This window comes from Maylandia zebra, linkage group LG15, assembly GCF_041146795.1.
Source record: "Maylandia zebra isolate NMK-2024a linkage group LG15, Mzebra_GT3a, whole genome shotgun sequence".
NCBI classification, from domain to species: Eukaryota; Metazoa; Chordata; class Actinopteri; order Cichliformes; family Cichlidae; genus Maylandia; species Maylandia zebra.
The window spans coordinates 26173321-26194206 of record NC_135181.1 but is presented as its reverse complement, the minus strand read 5'-3'; the positions used below and the strand labels follow the sequence as shown (position 1 = coordinate 26194206).

General features: G+C 41.5%; 1 protein-coding gene across 1 annotated transcript in view; it reads right to left on the bottom strand.

Moving 5' to 3' along the window:
* si:ch211-202p1.5 (endothelin-2) overlaps positions 1–20651 on the bottom strand; it is a 33597-nt gene extending 12946 nt beyond the window's left edge. The window contains exons 1-2 of the mRNA XM_024805227.2: positions 20174–20651; positions 6781–6937 (exon numbers count right to left, since the gene is read on the bottom strand). Of these exons, the coding sequence (XP_024660995.1) occupies positions 6781–6937; positions 20174–20234 (218 nt within the window). The 5' untranslated portion in view covers positions 20235–20651. The remainder of the gene's footprint in view (positions 1–6780; positions 6938–20173) is intronic.
* Positions 20652–20886: the final 235 nt, after the last annotated feature.

Genomic DNA, 20886 nt, shown 5'->3' with positions numbered 1-20886 from the left:
AGTGCTCAGCACAGCACCCATTGCCTTCGTGTCTGCCAGAGGACTCCATGCCTGCTGGCTTTGTGATGGCTTCTGCTGGAGGGTCCAAGGGGCCCGTCCAGCCTTCATCTCGTGTCTCCGCTGGAGGGTCCGAGGGACCGCTCCGGCCTTCGTCTTCTGTTTCCGCTGGAGGGTCCGGGGGGCCCGTCTGGCCTTCGTCTCCTGTCTCCGCTGGAGGGTCCGAGGGGCCGCTCCGGCCTTCGTCTAGTGTCTCCATTGGAGGGTCTGAGGGACCGCTCCGGCCTTCGCCTCGTGTCTCCGCTGGAGGGTCCGAGGGACCGCTCCGGCCTTTGTTTCCTGCCTCGTCGGCTGGGGGGCCCGAGGAGCCCGTCCAGCTTCCTGCCTCGTCGGCTGGGGGGCCCGAGGAGCCCGTCCAGCCGCCTGCTGCAGCTCCATCATCATCCTCGCCTGCTGCAGCTCCATCATCATCCTCGCCTGGCCCAGCCTCCGTGTCTTCATCCTCGCCTGGCCCAGCCTCCGTGTCTTCAGCCTCGCCTGGCCCAGCCTCCGTGTCTTCAGCCTCGCCATCGCCTGGTCCGGCCCCGCCATCGCCTGGTCCGGCCCCGTCTGGTCCTGTGCCCACCGGGCCTCAGCCAGTACGCTTGACACTGGAGCGCCGCCGCTGCCTTCCGCGTGGCCGGCCCCCTGAACTGCTCCGTCGTCTCCTTCGTCGCCGCCGCTGCCTTCCGCGCGGCCGGCCCCCTGAACTGTTTGGCCTCCTGTGCTGTCGGCCCCCTGAACTGTTCTTTTTTGGACTCGTGTTTTGTTTTGGGGCTTTCTTGTGCTTCGGTGTTTTTGTTTCGCTTTATCACCTATTCAGGTTGTAAATCGTGTTTTTTTTTTTTTTTTTTTTTTTTTTTTTTTGTTTTTTTTTTTGTTTTTTTAAAGTAACTAAGTAATTAATTACTTTTGAAAATAAGTAATCAGTAAAGTAATGGGATTACTTTTTTGGGCAAGTAATTAGTTACTGATTACCTTTTTCAAGTAACTTGACCAACACTGGTCCTCAGTCTGCGTTTGGGTCCAGGCATTAAGATGGGCCAAGACTGTCCTGGCCTTTTGCCAAACTGTTTCCAAGTTCAGTCTCATAGATGCATCTGAAGAACGATCAGATTCATGACGAGCACGTTTTCTACAGCCAAATGTGAAGCTAGGAAATGACCAGTGTTGGGTAAGTTACCTTAAATTAGTAACTTAGTTACATTACTAGTTACTTCTATCAAAAGTAACTCAGTTACTTCAAGTTACTCGTTACTTTCAGAGTAACTAGTTACTAGGGAAAGTAACTTTGGTTTTACTCAGAATTCTCTTAATGTGTTGCTTCCGTAACTAGATACCCAGCAAGATTGCCAGTCTTCTAGCTTGCTTACTTGCCACAGTGCACTGTGCCACCTACCAATTAAAGGAAAAGATAATGTGCACATTTCCACGAGAGAAATCCCACGCCTGATTCTATCCTAGCCTGCTTTTTACATCCAACACAAACTGCAGTCGTGGTGCTTTCGATTGTACTCAGAACTCGGAAATTCTGCCTTCTGAATAGGGAGATGTAGGTAACACCAGACTGCAGATGAGCTGCATACAGGGCTGGACTGGGACAAAAAAATCGTCCCGGGCATTTTGACTAGAGACTGGCCCACCATTATAGGAAAAATCATAAAGCCTTTGAATGAAAATAAACACTGTTGTGACAGTGATGTTCACTGTTCTGATGGTATATATGCATTAATCTATCAATTGTTTGTTGTAAGATAATTATTTTTTAAAAAGTGAGACATTTTAAATGAGAATAAGAAAGTATTTCCTTGTGCCCCCCTTTCCCTTTTAATGCCCTACATGGACCCCTGGCAACACTTTGCTAGACCCGCCCCTGCACAGTTACCAGCTGTCAGCTACTTAGAAAAGGATCCTGGTGTTATTTGTCTCTCAGAAACAGTTCATAACTTCCCTTCAACTCATTCATGTTAACTAAAAGGTAAACATGTTTCTCCATCACAGCTCTGGTGATTCAGTAAGGACATCTCCTGGTTTCATCTTCATGTTTCCCTCTCACCAGATAACCAAACTGATATCATGACCAGCAGCTTTACAGCTGTGGCTCCAGCCAACATCAGCTGATACTAGAAATTAATATTAAATAAATTCTAACAACAGCTGATCAAGCTTAAAAGTGCTGCCGTTGTTTACCGCGACATCGGCTGGTTTCCTCTTTCTGGCGCAAAGTGGGCGATAAATAAACAAGAGAGAAAAGCCAATCAGCTGATCATTGATCAGTTTCATGATTGAAGTAGAAACAGGAGAGGGAGGGTGAGAGGATGAGAGAAGAAGAGGCAGCTGTGCAGCAAAGACACAGAATAACTTCAGCTTTGTGTCCGGGACAAACTGTGTTCCTTTTCACCTCAATAAGAAACGCGTAATATTTTCTCTGAATACGAGACGATTCTGTTTTTTACGGAATGGTTGGCAACTCTAATAATTAACCTTATGAACAAAATAAAGTTCAACATCAGTAACATAGCACCCACCCAGCTGTATAGAAACTCCGTCATGCTAGCTAGCACCCAGTACGAAAAAGTCAGCATAACGAAAATAAACTCCACCTAAACTTGGTTCATATCTGACCCAGATGGACTGCAGGTTATAACTTCTTGTGTTCAGTTCACCTGACACTCGGACCAGCGGCCGCTTCGGGTCTCTCCTCTTGCCTCCCTTTTCCTTCATCCACCTGCTGGCCTCCACCACTTGTTAATGTTATTGAATCTGTGGAAGCTCCGCGATAGCCACCACACGAAGTAACAGATAACGAGCCTATCTAAATCCCAGTAACGAGTAACGCGTTCCCGGTTTTGGCATAATAACTAGTTACCGTGCTCGTTACCACAATAATAACGTAGTTACTGTAACGCGTTACTTAATAACGCGTTAGTCCCAACACTGGAAATGACTGAGAGTGAACCTTTACTTTCTTCTTGTCTACACGAAGCTACACGACCAGAGTTCTTGCAGCATTAGACCTGGAGGAAGATAAATCCTTTATGATACTGGAGGTACTGAGAGTGATTTAACAGGAAGAAATATAAAAACAAATATCCTCTCATTCAGATGTTGTGCATCTGGCCTGTTGTGTTGTGCAGAGATCACGACAGAAGCAAAGAAGGATATAATGTGATGTTCGAGTGGATAGGAGGCTGGTGTGGACAAAACTTTGGGCTTCAAACTGTCACGGTCCTGGGTCGGTGACCCAGTGTTTTGTGTTATTGTTAATCTTTGATTTCATCATGATTTATCACTGCTAGTTTGTTGGTTTCTGTTTCAGTATTTATAGCTCCCTCAGTTCTTTAGGATTTGTACAGCTGACAATAAAGGCTCATTTTTTGTTATCATTCCACCCTTATTTCCATTTGCCTGCACTTGGGTCCCCAGTCTCCCCACGCCTCACCGTCTGCCTCGCCAGATGTGACACAAACATCAATCCCTGAAACTTTCACCAAACGATTATGTTTTACTCATTTGGTGTCTACATCAAACCAAATCATTCCCATAGCACAATTTTCTGTTTTCTCCGCGGTATATGCCTACAGGTCACGCGTGTGGAGGGGCGGCTGATAACACGTTACATTTGGACTTTTTTAAAACTTTTGAATAAAGTCTATTCAGCAGCACAACTCATATCTCACACTGTGTCCTCCCATTAAAATATGACCACGCCATCCCTGACAGCATGTCATGCCGGCAGGCACTGAGTTTGACAGTTAATTATTGGCTCATATTGTCAGTGACAGTGCCAAAATAATAATATGTTTTCTGTTGTCTTGCTGTCAAATAAATGAGTCCAAAAATGAGCATATGTTAAATAAATTGCGTTTGTTTGAGTTCACTGAAGGTGGTTCTGATCCTGGCGTCTCTCTCTTTAGTTTGGATCACTGCCTTTTTGGATGATCAGACACATCCATCTGTAACTGAGAGGGAAACTCCTCACTGACTTCACTGTTTGTTTGAACACTTGCGAAGGTGAAAATCGGACTTTAAAAACAGCCTTTGTGCTTCAAGTACTCCGAGATTTCTGTTTTCTTCTGGTGTAAAATAGCAGGGAGCCAAAGGATGTCCTTTAAAGGTTACACTGGTGTTACTCGATATTTTCTCTTTAAACAATACAACACGAGTAGAAAAAAACCCAACATTATTTCAGCTTGTTCTGATCTTCTGTCTGTTGCTCTCCTACCGACAGTGTGAACCTTCAAGCGCTGTTCTCAAATGGATAATTTTGTTTAGGTCTACAGATGTGGTTATTTGCAAGGATAAAACATGTTGTTCACTCTGTTGCGTACATGTTAGCAAGGTTACATATTTTAAATGACGCTGTGTGTGAAGAAAAAGGAAATGCACTCGGGACTCCCCAACGCTCTTTAGTGGCATCATTAGTGACAGCGGGTGCTGGCAGTGCTCTTTAAAGCGTCTTTATAGTGAAAGCAGGAAGATTGCATTTTACCACATGGCTATATTTAGAGTGAGCTAACAGTCTGAGACGGTCCCACCACCACTGGAGCCGTTTTTGGCTAACCTCTGGAAGCTATTTTGGTGACTTGTCTTTTTCTACACCAATTAATTTGGAGTGTGACTTACTGGCATGACATGAAACAGCTTACAGTGCAGTAACCAATTCAGGGAAACACTGAACAGCATAATTGCACTTTATCAAAAGGGATGATGCTGTAAATACATATAGTAAAGCTCAAACCAGACTACTTTTTCCATTTTATTATTATTTTATTCTAAGATTTCTACACTATCTTCCACATTTTTACCTTTAAATCTTTTCATCTCATTATTTTGAACAGGGGTAAATTGAGTTATTATTATTATAACTGCGTCTCATTTCTAGAAACAGTTGAGGATGAAATGTCAACACACAAACGGGAGCAGGCTGTGAGGAGTTAAGCAGCTGTGGGCAGATAAAGGTCCGACCATGATTTCAGACTCTCTGTTGAGTTGGTGTTAAAGGGTTAAAAAAAAGCTCTTTTGAAACACGGAGAGGAAACTGAGCAGAAACAACCCTTCTTTAGGAAAGGTGTGCTTTCTCATTAGCTCCACCACATCTAAGCGGTTACTCGTTGCTTGTGCATACTGAACTAAAATGAAGTTAATTGCTACCAATTGTGAAGGGAGCTGCACGCCTACTTCTTATTTGAGGCCAGCCATTTTAAAAAATATGAACAACTGGACTAGAAAAGACATTCAAGTCAACCCGACATGGCTGTTTCAGGGAACCTTTGTTACTCACTTGTCTCTTCACAGAGTTAAAGAAATGTAGTATTAGTATTAAAGCTCAAATAATCAGGCCCCATTTTATCTTAATGACCTTGTAGTACCATCACACTTGTTGTTTCTAGAGAATTTAAAAGTAGAATGGGAGGGAGAGCCTTCAGTTTTCAGGCCCCTCTTCTGTGGAACCAGCTTCCAGTTTGTATTCAGGACACAGACACTATCTCTACTTTCAAGATTAGGCTTCAAACTTTCCTTTTTGCTGAATCATTAGGGCTGGACCAGGTGACCCTGAATCCTCCCTTAGTTATGCTGCAATACGTGTAGGCTGCCGGGGGATTCCAATGATACACTGTGTGTTTTTTCTTCTCTCACTATGTGTTAATAGACGTCTATGCACTGAATCATACTGTTATTAATCTCTAGCTCTCTTCCACAGTATGTCTTTTATTCTGTCTTCCTTCTCTCACAGCAACTGGTCGCGGCAGATGGCTGCCGCTCCCAGAGCCTGGTTCTGCTGGAATTTTCTTCCTGTTTAAAGGGAGTTTTTCCTCACATGACCCTGATGTGGATAAGTGGTTGAGTGTACACATGTATGCTCAGTAGGACGGGTGCTGCAGAGTCTGACTCTCTTAAGGAGAAATATGGAAATGAAATGAGAAATGTAGAGAAAATTTCTAGCCTCACCAACCATTCAAGTCTCTGAATGGTTGGTGAATGGTTGCTCCATGTCACCACTTTATCTGCTTCAGACTCAGCAGTGAAGCTAATGTGCTACTGTGCATGTCTTTGGTCTGAGGCAGAATAAGGGGAAAATCACTGAAAATTCAGAAAATCACTGCCTTGACAAAACAGTGAAAGTTAATCTTATTCATGGACTGAAGCTGCTGCAGAAGCCTCCCACCCACGGCCCTGCTAAAGCTGCACGCACAGAGCTTTGTTTATCCTTTGGACAGATTATAGACAACTTCTTTTCTCGGTTTTGTTTTGTCATCACATTTACGGCAGTAAACTTTATCGCAACACTCCAATGTTTCATTACAGAGGAAACAAAGCCATAAAATGTTTAACCCTTGTATGGTGTTCGGGTCTGTGAGACCCGTGTTCAGTTTTTTTCAAAAGAAAAATTAAACAATTAATTATTTTTTCACGTGTAAATGTGTTGTGTCTTTCCACTCACTCCACTTGATTATAACTGATTTATTTATAACATTTTATATAAAAGAAAAACGAGAAGCACATTAATTCATAAATGTGATCTAACAAAGGTAAAGGGAAAAAATTAACCATGTTTGCTGTTCATATGTCTTGTAATTGGGATGAAGTAAACATCTGTTGAGTAATTTAACATAAAATTGTTTGATAGTGTTAATTTGGAAAGCCAAAACTCTAGCGGGTCCACCAGACCCATGAACACTGGCTGTGTAACAAAAATACGAACACCACACAAGGGTTAATTTTGTTCTCTCGCAGACTCACCTCGGGGTGTTGATCCAGACGATGCCAATGTGACAGAAAAAAATGCACTCTTTGTCTTTCTGGTTCTCGCAGGAGCAGCGTTTCTCTCGCCGGTGAGCCATATGGGGGAGCTGCACTGGGGGGCCATCCTCCAGCACAGAGCTCGAAACAGAGAGGGCTGGAACACACAGGCAGGGCAGGGTTATCGGCTATTAATGGTCATCTACTCAAGTATGCAGCGATTCTGCTGCTTTGTCATGAGTGGATGAATGAGAGATGTTTGCATTAACTTGAGATTTGAGTTCAGAATTCAAATTTTTACTGCCAATTCTGTTTAGATCAATATTAATGAAGAAGCCGTGTGAAGCAGTTCTCATCTAAAGCTGGTGTTGAGGAGAGAAGCAATCATATTTTATCCACATGTCAGTCTCTTTGTCTCTTTTCTTTACATTTTTGCTGATGATGATCTGTTGTACCTCGAGGTGGAAACATACATTAAAAACTGCCTACACAGCACGTGAATTCCTACAGGTATGTACGTGTTTCAAATGCAAAGAGACGTGAAGCATCAACAGGAAGAGTGGGAATACTGTGGGATCCTTACACTGTGAGCTTGCATGTGCAATTGCCACTGATAATTTGCAAATGCCTAAAAACAATAGACTGTATATAAAATCTGTAGTCATTTTAACAGGACCCATTGGGCAGGTCCAGTGCAAAAAAGCATACGCCCCCTAGTCTGAAATACGAGCATGTATTAAATAAGCATGGCCACTGGGACACGTCAGGAAAGTGTTTACTGGGGCCGTGTATCAACTGAGCAGTAGGGTCAGTTTCTCATAGACCTAAAGAAAAAATGGACATTGCATCCAACTTTCATTCCTATATACTTCCAGTTATTATATCCAGAAACTATAACGCCAGGGTTTGCTCACATCACCAGCCCTGGGGCAGATTGGAAAACTGGTAAAACATGAGACTGAAAATATTGGTTTTAAGATCTAGACTGGGTACAGATATTAATGTTTAAATTTGTATGGTGGTTTATTACTCATTTTATTTTCATTTGCTGCTAATAAGAAATGTCAACATAAATCAACAGGATACAAACGATGGATGGTGAAGACGGTAAACATTAAGAAAGTTCAGATACCCACCATGAGCAGCTTCAAGAGCGGCTTGCATGGCGGTAGAGCCGACTGCAGGATTATAAGTTAATGCATCAACAAAGAGATCCAGCCTGTTGGGGCCATGAATGCCTTTTAGAAATTTCATGGCAATCAATCCAGTACCTGTAGAAATAGCTACTCTTAACCTAACTAGTTCATTCACTCACAGGTTTTCCTTGGGTGCACAACAAAGGAAAGTCTGTGTGCAGCTTTTACTTTGTTAAAGTCGGAAATTACTTTATTCAATTTTATAGTCTCAAGGTCTTCATCAACACCCCAGAAAAGCACATTCACAGCTACAGTCACATGACACCATGCCCTCCAACGGGCCTGGTGTGTTTCCGATAAGAGAGCCAGAGCCGTCATTGCCTTTGTTTTTGTCACCGGAGCGTCGGAACAACTCCCTGTTCCTTCCCACTTAACTTAACACAACTCCCTTAGCATGAATGACATGTAATATTGTACCTGAACATAGACTTACAAACACAAAGACACATGTTTAAAAGCACACGTACACACAGAGAGCCCATAAAGCAGGCAGAACCCACAGACGGCCTTTGATCTTGTTCTCGATGCGCATGGGAGAACGTTTAGGCGTCCAAGAGGGATTTACACGATTTACATGTGGGAGCAAAATAACACCTTTTCTCACAATAAACTTAGGTGTTGCTCTGTTCTTCACCCGGCTGTGTCCCAGAGAATCACATTAGGTTTTTATTCATGCACATTTTTCAAAGAAAGTTCATAAAGGTTCACATTTCAACTAGAGATGGCACGATACCACTTTTTTATGTCCGATACCGATTCCGATATCATAAATTTGGATATCTGCCGATACCGATATGAATCCGATATAATGTTTTTTAATCAACAAAACTGTTTTTTAATATCTTGCTGCATTTTGTATATGTTCATACTCAAGTTTAAAACAACAACTACACTAAAGCTATTCTGTTATACCTGTATGCAAAAAAAAATATTTCATAGTTCAGCAATACTGATCAATCTAATAAACTTAAACCTGCACCATCCTCCCTATTCTGGTATTTTAAAGAGTACTTAGCGTAAATATTAAGCAACCTAACTAATAGGGTTCCAACTCCCAGCAACAACAAAAATAAATAAATAAAAAATAGGGAACCACCCCTCACGCTCCACCTCATGATGCTTAATCGACGTAATCAACCTTAATTTGATGCAGTGTGAAAAAAAATGCACAGAAATCAATTATTTCTCAAGAAATATTAAATAGATTCAACATCTTTCTTCAACAAAATTGCAGACTGATGGTACCTTCCCAAAGGAAAAAGTACTATAGCTTACTAGGGTATATTAGACTTAATAGTTACTATATAGGCAAGGCAAGGCAAGGCAAGTTTATTTGTATAGCACAATTCAACAACAAGGTGATTCAAAGTGCTTTACAGAGACATTAGAAACAAGAACAAATAAAAAGCATGATTTAAAATTGATTAAAACAAGCAAATAAACTAACTAACTAATTAACAAACAAACAAACAAACAAACAAACAACAGTATATAAAATCAAAACAGATAAAATCAGAACAGTAGATAAAATCAGTAGTTAAATGTAAGTTTTGAAATTTAAGCTTAAAGTGTGGATTTGGTGCTTTATTCAAATGCAGCTGAGAACAGGTGAGTCTTCAACCTGGATTTAAATAAACTGAGTGTTTCAGCTGATCTGAGGCTTTCTGGGAGTTTGTTCCAGATATAAGGAGCATAAAAGCTGAATGCAGCTTCTCCGTGTCTGGTTCTGACTCTGGGAACTGATAAAAGACCGGATCCAGATGACCTGAGGGATCTGGATGGTTCATACTGGGTCAGGAGGTCATTGATGTATTTTGGTCCTGAATCATTTCAATGTAAGCAGCTATCTCCTGGAAGTTTTCAGTCTTTTGAATATGTGGCTTTACAGCTGAAGGCCCCATCCAAAGTTGTGTTTCTTAATGTTTACAGGCCTCCCAAATACTGCACAGACTTTTTTAATGACCTCAGTGAACTGCTGTCTGTGATCTGTGTTGATTTTGACTGTGTAATTATTGCTGGGGATTTTAACATTCATGTGGACAACCCTCAGGACAAAGGGACTAAAGACCTGAGTAACACTCTGGGCAACTTTGGGCTGACTCAGCATGTAACAGAGGCCACACATAATAGAGGACACACTCTTGACCTACTGATCTCCAAAGGCCTGAGCATTTCAAAGGTTACTGTGTCTGATGTGGGCCTGTCTGATCATTACTGTGTTTTCTTTGAAAGTAAAATCTCAGCCCACACAAATATATCAACAACAGTGATCACAAAACGGTGTATAACTGAACACAGTAGTGCAATTTTTAACCAGGTCTTCCCATTAACACCTGACCTGTCCAGAGGGTCAGTCAATGAGCTCGTCAATAGCTTCAATGCTAACATGTTAAATGTAATGGACACTATTGCTCCCATTAAGGTGAAGGTTATCTCTGGAAGGAAAAAGTCTCCATGGAGAAACTCCACACTGGTGAAAAATGAAAAAAGAGAGTGTAGGAAAGCTGAGCGCAGATGGAGAAAAACAAACCTCCAGGTTCATTATGACATTTATAAAGAGAAACTTCACAATTATAATTTACAACTGAGGAATGCAAGGAGGTCCTACTTCTCTGACATCATCACTAAAAACAGCCATAATGCTCGGGTCTTATTTTCTACAGTTGACAGGCTAACAAACCCCCCTGTGTCAGTGGCAGCTGAACTTCATTCGACCATGGCCTGCAATGACTTTGCCAAATTCTTCACTGAAAAAATCCAAAAAATTAGACAAGCAATTGGTACATCAACAGCAGATCCAGGATATGTACTGTGTCCACCAAAAAACTGTTTAAACACCATGAAACAGTTTCAACCTATTAACAGCAAAGACCTGGAGGACATCTTAGGTCAACTGAACTCCTCCTCTTGCTGTTTAGATGTCCTGCCAACAAGTTTTTTCAAAAAGGTCTCAAAGACTTTAGAGTCAGACCTGTTACAGATCGTCAACTTTTCTTTATTATCAGGTGTGTTTCCAGAATCACTAAAAACTGCTGTAATCAAACCTATACTGAAAAAGGACAATCTTGACAAGACACAAATGAACAACTACAGGCCGATCTCAAATCTCCCGTTTTTAAGTAAGATCATTGAAAAAGCAGTTTCTCAACAGCTCAGTTACTTCTTAAAACAGAATAATTGCTACGATGCCTTCCAGTCAGGTTTTAGACAGAACCACAGCACTGAAACCGCTCTGACCAAAGTGTTTAATGACATATGTCTGAATACAGACAGTGGAAAAATGTCAGTCCTAGTTTTACTGGATCTCAGTGCAGCATTTGATACAGTTGACCACAACATATTACTCAAACGACTGGAGAACTGGACAGGTCTTTCAGGAACTGTACTAAACTGGTTCAAAACATACGTAGAAAACAGGAAATACTTTGTATCAATAGGTAACTTCACATCTGAGCAGACAAGTATCACATGTGGAGTTCCCCAAGGTTCCATCTTGGGACCCCTTCTGTTTAACATCTACATGCTCCCACTGGCACAGATTATAAACAACAACAAAATAAACTATCACAGCTATGCAGATGACACACAAATATATATCACAATGTCTTTGAACTTATCACCTTATTTAATTAAATACTCCTTTTTGTATGACAAAGGCCAAGATTTTATGACTATATCATAAAGACAAAATGACCTCTGCTGAATGAGGTAAGGACAACCTCCTGGGGCAATTTTAGGCCACCTAAGGGTTATAGTTAGGGGTCTGATATTGACTGATGGTAGACACTCAATGGATCACTCACACTCACACTGGGTTGGTGCACAGTCCCAAAGACGTTTGTGTTAATTACAATGCTCACAAACCTGCAGAGACAGAGGAAATACAGGGACTGCTAAGTCTGCTTAGGCTGAGCATCTTTAGTTGATTCCAGATGTTTTTCAAGCCTTCAAGTTTCAGGTTTTGTTTGTCTTGGGCAGAAGCCAATGAGAGCTAAGCATCTAACTGTGCCAGAAATAAACGAACAAAAACTGGGTGGGCATCAGAGCTTCTCGTGTTAATTCAGTCACAAGCAGAAAATATCTAAGAGGAACGTGTCATAGAGAACAAAAGCAAAATGAAAAGACAATTTAATTCACGAGCTGGGTAAGAAGTCACATCATGTATCACAAAAGTCACGCAACACCACTTTGAGTTTATTCTTCCTGCAGAGCTCACTGTGTGGAACAAGGTGCCAAAATGTTCAGTCAGCACCTTGGGTTCGGTTCTTGTCTGGTTAGTGTCATTTCCAGAACCTGAGTTGCAAACTGATGCTTTCTGCCACTAAAACATCATAATGTGAGCTTTGAGAATCTTAATATCAGTCTTAGTAAACATTTGAATCGATAATTCAGATCCATCAGTCGTTTGCATATCAGGGAACATTTCAAAGCAGCTGTGACAGATAAAAGTAACACAAATACAATACAAAAGAGACCATGAACGTGATGCTCTTAATGAATGCCAGAACAATACTACTACTACTAGTTATAATAATAATGATAATAATACTAATAATAAGAAGAAGAACAACAACATATCAGACTGATCTTGAGCTCGGCATAATAAATTTTACACACACTATGGGGGAAGCACTGTCCCTGAAATCTTACTTGGATATTTGCCAGTCTTGTTCTCTATAGGAGCATGAGTGATATCAGACTTCAAGCTGAAAGTTGGTTCTTTATTGTTTCCTTGCCACAGGCAGTGAATTACACTTTATGGATGTAAACATTTAAACTTTTCCTGGACCTTATGATTTCGTCTCTGTATTTGGCACCCTTTCAGTCCTTTAAGCAGCTCTCAGTGTGATGCACATTTCCTTTCCCATAATTTGCATTTAGTATTTTGTGATCCTTTAGCACAGGTATCCACATGCCTGTGCATATGAACCTGCATACTTTACATACATGTGCAAGTATTCATGCAAGCTCGTGTGCTATTTTGCATCTTTGGCTTAAGAACAAAAATAAAATCATGGGAAATACCAAGAGGCAAACCCCCTGTTCAGGGTCCTGCATCGTGTGCGGACTGCTGAGCCAAAGTTTAATTTCTTGCCCCTGTTATGAGAGGGTCTGGTAGGCTCCGCGGGGTTTGACAATATTTGACAATATACACATGGATCAGCTGCTAATCCATGAGCTGGTTGTTTGGACTGGCAGAAGTCAGTGCACAGGTACAAACCTCTCAGCCAGGAAAAGACTGTAACATTCAGTCCTTTGAATTCTTCAGCATTCATAAACACTTGAAAAGAAACAGAAGGTATGCAGTGGTTTTGTGTAAGAAGTAAAACACTGTATTTAGTTTGAGCGCACTCTTGGGCATTGTCTCTGAACATTCTACCCTTGGCGGGCACAACGTTCGGAGATTATAAAAATGTACTGAGGCCAACATTAAAGCCAGAGTAAACTCCCAGCCTAATTTGGGGCCGTTGAAGCCCCAGTGTCTCCAGTTTTATGTCACGAAAGGCAGAATAAAATTACACTTGAGAGTTTAAAAACAAAATACACTTTCCATCAACCATCCCTGATGAAACTCTGACGTCCACCCTGGACATGTTGCTTTGTCAGAGACCTTCTGACCTCCCGACTGAGCACAGGTGAGCACAGAGCGAAGAACGACGAGCGTCAAGTTAGTGATTATGATGACACCTGAGCTCCAGAAGGTAGCCTGACTTTATCCTTGTGTTGACGCACAGGTTGCAGTTTGACGGAGAAATTAACCCTTTCATGTTATTTGCCAAAACATTAGAGATTTGTGACTTTTTGAAGATTGTCTTTGTAGATTTTTAAGCTTTTTACCAAACAGCTGTTTGACAGCTGATGGCTTGTTTCATTCCAAAATATTTGGGATAGGAAATGTAAACGAGGGTTACATAGTGGCATGAAGATTGTGTTCAAGGATTAGTAAAATGAATAAAATAAATGAAAAAATAAATTTTTTAAAAATTCCCAAATATTTTAGTAAAGTGTTGTGCCCTTGCTACCAGAACAGTTGATCTGCTCTTAGCTACTGACTGTCCAAATCTGCTGATCTCTGTTGGAGACACCAACACCATTCTTCCAAATTCTTTTACTTCATTTGTTTCATTCTAAAGTCAGCTGGCCTGAAATCCGGTGAGTGCCCAGGGTACAAGTCCAAACATTTCTTCCTAATCTAATCATTTAGTGGACTGGGGCATCATTATCCCAGGAGAGAAAGGTGATATGAGTTATTACTTTGCATTGATTTGCAGTGACCAGTCTCACTATAAGGAAAAATGGACAGGAACAGAAAAGTAGGGCTCAAACTGTAAGGGTCAGGGTTGTAGTTTTTCTTTCAAATTACCACCCATCTGCACATTTTCAACCAGCTCAGGCTGTTTCTGTTGTTATACAGGCTGTTAGGTTTTATTTAGTGTCCTCAGTGCTCGAAGACAAAGGCTGTGGTGTTGTCTTGTGATTTCAAAGTGCTGCTTTCTCCAGCAATCCCTAATAAGGCTCAGATGTCTGGCTGTGATAGACAAATACAAAACACGCAGCACAGATTAAGACCAACGGGAAGGTGGAGATAGAGGAGACAGAAAAATGGCAAGAAAAACGGTAGACAGTTTGGTAAGTGGAAAAAAAGACAGCGGCAGCCAGAAAAGTAGAGAAAGAGTAGGGACAACATGTTGACAGAAAGGTGCTTTAAAAATTCTCTGAGGTCCTCACGCTAACAAAGACTCTACCCAAACTATATTTGTTTAAGATGATGGAGGTAGCATGTACCCAGTAATTCAGTATGCTAAATATTTCATGGAAAAGGCAGCTCCTCGCCTCACCTCAGTCATAAGTAGTACCCTGTGACAGTAATGAGCATGCACACTGCTGAACAAGAGGAAATGAGTAGATTGAGTGTTGGTCAGGACACCCGAAACCACAAGTACTATTTCATAATGACGATTTCAACTGATGTAGAAACAGGAAGAACGCTGGTGTTTCTCAGAATGTGCTCACACTTTATGACAAACCTCAGTAATTCTTGTTTCATAGAGAAGATGTTCAGCCAACTTCCATTTATATTTTCCTTTTAACTGCACACTGCTCGAAATGATTACAACGGTTAGCTTGTGGTGTGTAAATGTAAAGGAAAACTTGCAACTGCAAGTAGCCACCCCGTCCCTTAACCTTTAAGATCTACCTGAGGATGTGGGTTTTCATTCAGCAACACCAAGAGGGTCATACTGTAATGCTGCACCAAATCCTGTTCTTACCAGGATTACACATAAATGTGCCCAGCTGTACTTCAGCTGGCTGGCCTGTGGCATGCTAAATTAGACTTGGTGTCAGGCTTCTTTGACACGTACTGTACATGTGACAACATTTTTATTATCACAAATATAAATTCATCATGCAAGAATGAGCATAAAGTATGATTTAAATTTGTTATGCTTGTAAATTCTTTTGAGAAGATCGGCTCTGTAAGCCATTGTAAGCACTGCGTGTGGTTCAAGCCAACAAACCTAAAGACCAAACCAGGAATGTTATCTTTGAGAACAGAGGGGTCACTGGTCTGCTGCTACCTAGACTGGTTATTCCACTTTATGTCTTTGGTGTTTCAAAAGTTTAAATGAGTTCAAATCACAAATAACTCTTTAAAACACCCGATAATGTGTTTGTCCTTCATCGCCTGCACCATGAAATGAGTCTGTTTGACAAACCATGATTTTTTTGCCAGTGTTTCAATTCAATATTTGTATATTAAAATAATTAATGAATTTTTATTCACTTTGTAGGCACCTTTATCAAGCCTACAAAGCTTTCTTTGTAAATGACTCTTCTATAATAGAAAGCCTGGTTTAGACTTGTGCAGGAAATTTAGGAGTATGAAAACACAACACAGCCCTGGTTTTAGAAATGAAAGATCCACAATCCAGTTCTGCAGGTAGACCTATTCAAAAAGTTAAATATCCCAGCCTGCTTCGATTTTTAAAGTTCCTGGCAGGCTCAAACTATACCTCGGGCTAATGTGAAATAATGTCCTTTTGTATTTTTTAAAATTACTTCTTCCTTCTGTGAGGGCCTTACCATCAAGGTTTCTGAAAACATTTTATTAGCTGCTTCACAAAGATATCTGGGGATTGAATGTGCTAACAGTCTGAAGAACACCTAAACCAGGCATTGTTACCCAAACTCAGCTAAAGACCAGATTATACCAGCTTTCATTAAATCCACAGTTTTACTTGACTCATCAGTCATTTGAAAAAGAATTAATTTTCAATGAAAAGGGTTTTACCGCACAGTCCTTAGCATGTACAGCTGTAAGACTTATTTCCTCAGCAGCCCTCAGGTATGTTAGCTGGAGGCTACAAGAGGTCGTTTTGTGTTCATGGTTGGATTTCTGTGTGGCTCAAACTCAGCTTCACAGACTAAATCGTCCCATCTTACCCGTCTATGGTGATTTTTCATTTTTATGGGCCAATGATTTTTTTATTTTTTTTGGTAACGGTATAAACAATGAAAGGTGGTGGATTGGCCAGATGCTGGCCGGTGTGTAAAAATAACTCAGTTGTTTGGTGGTGGCTATCGCGGAGCTTCCACAGATTCAGTAACATTAGCAAGTGGTGGAGGACAGCAGGAGGATGAGAGAAAGGGGAGGCAGGAGGAGGAGAGACCCGAGGCGGCCGCCGGTCCGAGTGTCAGGTGAACTGAACTTCAGGTAAGAAGTAATGACCTGCAGTCTATCTGGGTCAGATATAAACCAAGTTTAGGTGGAGTTTATTTTCGTTGTGCTGACTTTTTACAGTCAGTTACAATAACTCTTACTGCGTACTAGCTAGCATGACGGAGTTTCTATACAGCTGGGTGGGTGCTATGATGTTACTGATAGTGAACTTTATTTTATTCATAAGGTTAGTTATTAGAGTTGCCAACCGTCCTGTAAAAACTGGAATCGTCCGGTATTCAGAGAAAATATTACGCGTTTTGTATTGAGCTGAAAAGGAACACAGTTTGTCCCGGACTTCGGCTAGGATGGAAAAAGACACAAAGCTGGAGTTATTCTGTCTTTACGCTGCACAGCTGCCTCTTCTTCGCTCATTCTTTGCCCTCCCTCTCCTGTTTCTACTTCAATGAACATGATCATGAAACTGATCAATGATCAGCTGATCGGCTTTTCTCTCTCGTTTGTTTATTGCCCACTTTGCGCCAGAAAGAGGAAACCAGCGGATGTCGCGTTAAACAACAGCTGCACATTTAAGCTTGATCAGCTGTTGTTAGAATTTATTTAATATTGGTGTCTTATACAGCACTCCTCTACTCAGAGCACTTTATATGGCTTGCCTCATTCACACGAAAACATCTTCTATGTATTCCCTAACTACGTGCTATCTATCTGTCTGTCTACCTATCTATCATTCAAACTCCAGTGCAGGAAACCTGGGGTTATTACTAGGGATGGGTACCGGTTCTGACATAAACGGTAGTAACCAGACCGAAAAGCAGCGCACATTTCGGTGCTTTATTTCGGTGCTTTTTTTTCCTGAGCTGTGATACACTTTAGATTCTAGCCAATCATTTTACGTTTCCGAGGATAGTAGGCGGGGCCAGGTACGTACGTTCTGTTAGAGCAGAGCTACAGATTAAAAATGTCCAAGGCGAAGCGGTCAAAAGTCTGGCTGTACTTCACAGCAAAATATGCAAACTCAGCAGCAACAAGTGCTTTAAGTTGATACTGTGATATTGTCAAAGGAGGTAACACCTCAAATCCGATGAAACACCTGGCGACGCATAGCGGGTTTTTTTAAAAGCCGAGAAATGCGCCGTATTTGATGGCTTGCTGCGAGACCTCACACCGAGCACATCTACTGCGGGTGGGTTGCCTGTTATGCAACATCCCCCAAAAACACGAAGAGGAGAGTCCTGGCCCCTAGCCCTGCCAGTGTAGCAGAAATGATGACGGATGATGGTGGCAGCAGCCGTTCTTCTCTGCGTGAGTAGCTAATTTACGTTGAGTAGGCTAACCACGTTATTACATTAATGCATGTAAGGTGAACTAGCAAACATCATCATAGCTACATGCGGCTGTCCTCTTGTTTGATGGCAGATACTCCCTTCACCCTGGCTAAAAAGGCTAAAATGACCAAAGAAAAAGTGGAAAACAGTTAAACATGAGAGGTTTAGGACAAAGTTTGTGTTTTTTCCATTGTTTAAGCACTGCTTCCATCCAAGAGTGATACCATATATGCCCCATAGCTGCAGAAAAGGCTAACATTGTTATATTTTTACAAAAAACAGCTGAACATGAGAGGTTTTTGGACCAATTTTGTGTTCTCCATTCTTTAAGCACCGGTTTGAGCACCGTTTGAGCACCGGCACCGTTTCAAAAGTACCGATTTGGCACCGGTATCGGATAAAACCTAAACGATACCCATCCCTAGTTATTACCCAAAGATATTTGGCATGCAGACTCGAGCAGACAGGGATCGAACCACTAACCTTCCAATTAGAGGGTGATCTGAGCTACAGCCACCTCCAAGTGAACAGCTCTCTGAACTGAGAAAGAGTGAACAGGTATGGCTTATTTATAAGGGTTCCCAGGAGAAAGCCTCTTCTGTAAAAGAAAGTACTTTGCTTGGAGAGCACTAACTGTGAAGCATGGTGGTAGAAGGGTGACAGTTTGATCTTGATTTGCAGCAACAGGCACTTTGCAGTCATTGAATCCACTGTGAACTTACCTACATAGCAATGTATTCTAGAGTCAGTGTGAGGCCTAAAGTTTGGACTAAAGCTTGGCCTAAAACAGACAGTGATCCCAAGCACAGCAGCAAATCTCCAACAGAATGTCTGAAAAAGAAAAGTACTGAGGTAATGCAATGACCCAAGGTCTGCAATGATCCAAAGTCCAGACCGCAACCTGACTCTAATGCTGTGGTGGGTCCTTGCATGAGTGCTGTGCATGAATGAAAGCCCGGCAACTTCAAAGACCTGAAGCAAGTCGACAATATGCAAAGAAAGGTGAAACCATCGTGATGCTGCTCACTGGGGTTTCGTATTTTGAACCTACACTTTATTCCAGTATTATTCTCATTGGTGTTTTGGTCCCAGAAAAGATCACATTTGGCGGTGTTTTACTATAACCAGACCAGCCGTTTTAAAACACAAAGCAATCCTGTGTTGGAAGATGGTGACGTTGGAAAGTTACTTTTAGTTCCAGTTTCATCAACATTGAAGAGTGAGAGAAGTATAAATGCACTTTTGACATTTTTAGCCTGAATTAGACATATTCTTTTTAAATTTGACCTCTATCATGTTTGAAGTGTGAGGCGGCCTTCCACAGCTATCTGTTTGTAGGACCTTCAACACAGGAATTTGCTGAAAGAGCAAGGGTATGATTATATACAGGTCACAGGGTGCCGTGACACTGACACTGTAAAACTTCATCATCCAAGAGCTAGAAAGCGACAACAGAGGGAGTCCTTACACGCTACGTGACCTCTGATTGCTTTTTGAATAATAAAATGTCACGATGAGCTCGACTGTGGAAACCAGAGAGCAGAGCGCCTAGCTGCAGATCTCATTATACAGCCTCACAGTCCTGATGTTTTTTCTGCTTTCAATTAAAATATGAATAATGTGAACATTAAAATATTGAGGTTGCAGTGCTTTCATGTCATGAAAAATAACGTGTAGTGCTGTGGATTTTTCCTTCATGAAAATGAATAAATTCATAATTTATTGACATCTCAAACACTGTTTAAATATTCCTAATCGATTTTTGATACTTGATTTGCAGAAGCTGTGACGGTATTAAAAATGAGCAGTATTTATGTAAGAGATACAGAAAAAGGTCATTATTTTTTATTTAACCACTTTTGTTTATTATTTTTGTAAGCTTGATAACTCTTTTCTACCTTTTATTAATTTCAGGGCTCCAAAATTAACAAGTTGCCATGGTAGTCCACAAACCTGTTTATTAACTCACTGGCTAATAAAATCAAACTGAGTCCTGAAAGGGGAATAAAAATTAATCAGCGTCTGGAGAAATACTTAGATCTCAAAGAATAACATATTCCTTAATTTGCTTAGTGATGCATTGTCTTTTAAGAGGATCATGTAAATTATACCATGTAAACAGAGTCCTTACATCCCACCCATCTAGTAACAAACATCTAATTGGACAGATATAAAAACGGGTTTACCTTCGCTGTGCTGGATCAACATTAGAGCCGTGAAGAGGAGACAAATGTAGGTGAGGTCCATCCTGTTGATCTCCTCAGCATCCAGGTGAGAAATCAAAGGAGCAAAAGCACCTTGGCTCCTCGTAAAGTTCCTCGCAGCAGCTGGAGGAGCTGAAGCAGCAGAGCAGAGGCTCCTGCTGAATCAAAACCTAACCTAAGTGTTTCCAGTGAGCACCTAAGAAGACGAAGAATGGGCTCTGAGGGTTTGTTTCAAATGTCCAGTCAGGTAACGCGCTGTGTACAGCTGCCTCCCAGGTGCAGCACTGAGAGGAGTGTGGTGCTGGGTTTAATCCCAAGGCTGCTGCGGTTTCCAGACGGAGGGAGGATAATGTGACGATCTGTTATGAGCTGCATCAAAACAGATGGAGAGAAGTGACTGCGAGAGGAGGTTGAGGATACAACGGGGAGGCTGGCTCTGCACTGAGACACCTTCACAGCTTGAATGTCATTAATCACAGCCTCCTCCTCCTGTGGTTCAGCCATGTCATGCTCTCATGCTTGCCGCGTCCCTCACTAGTCTCTTTCATCTTCTCGCCTCTTTTTTTCTTTGTGTAAGCTGAATTGTGACGCTCGCCTCCCTGGGATCTCCTCACAGAGTGCTCTACATGTGTGGAACAGCCCAGCTTGCTATTTTAGGCACACACGTCTTTATCTGTGTGGGGCAACACGTGCAT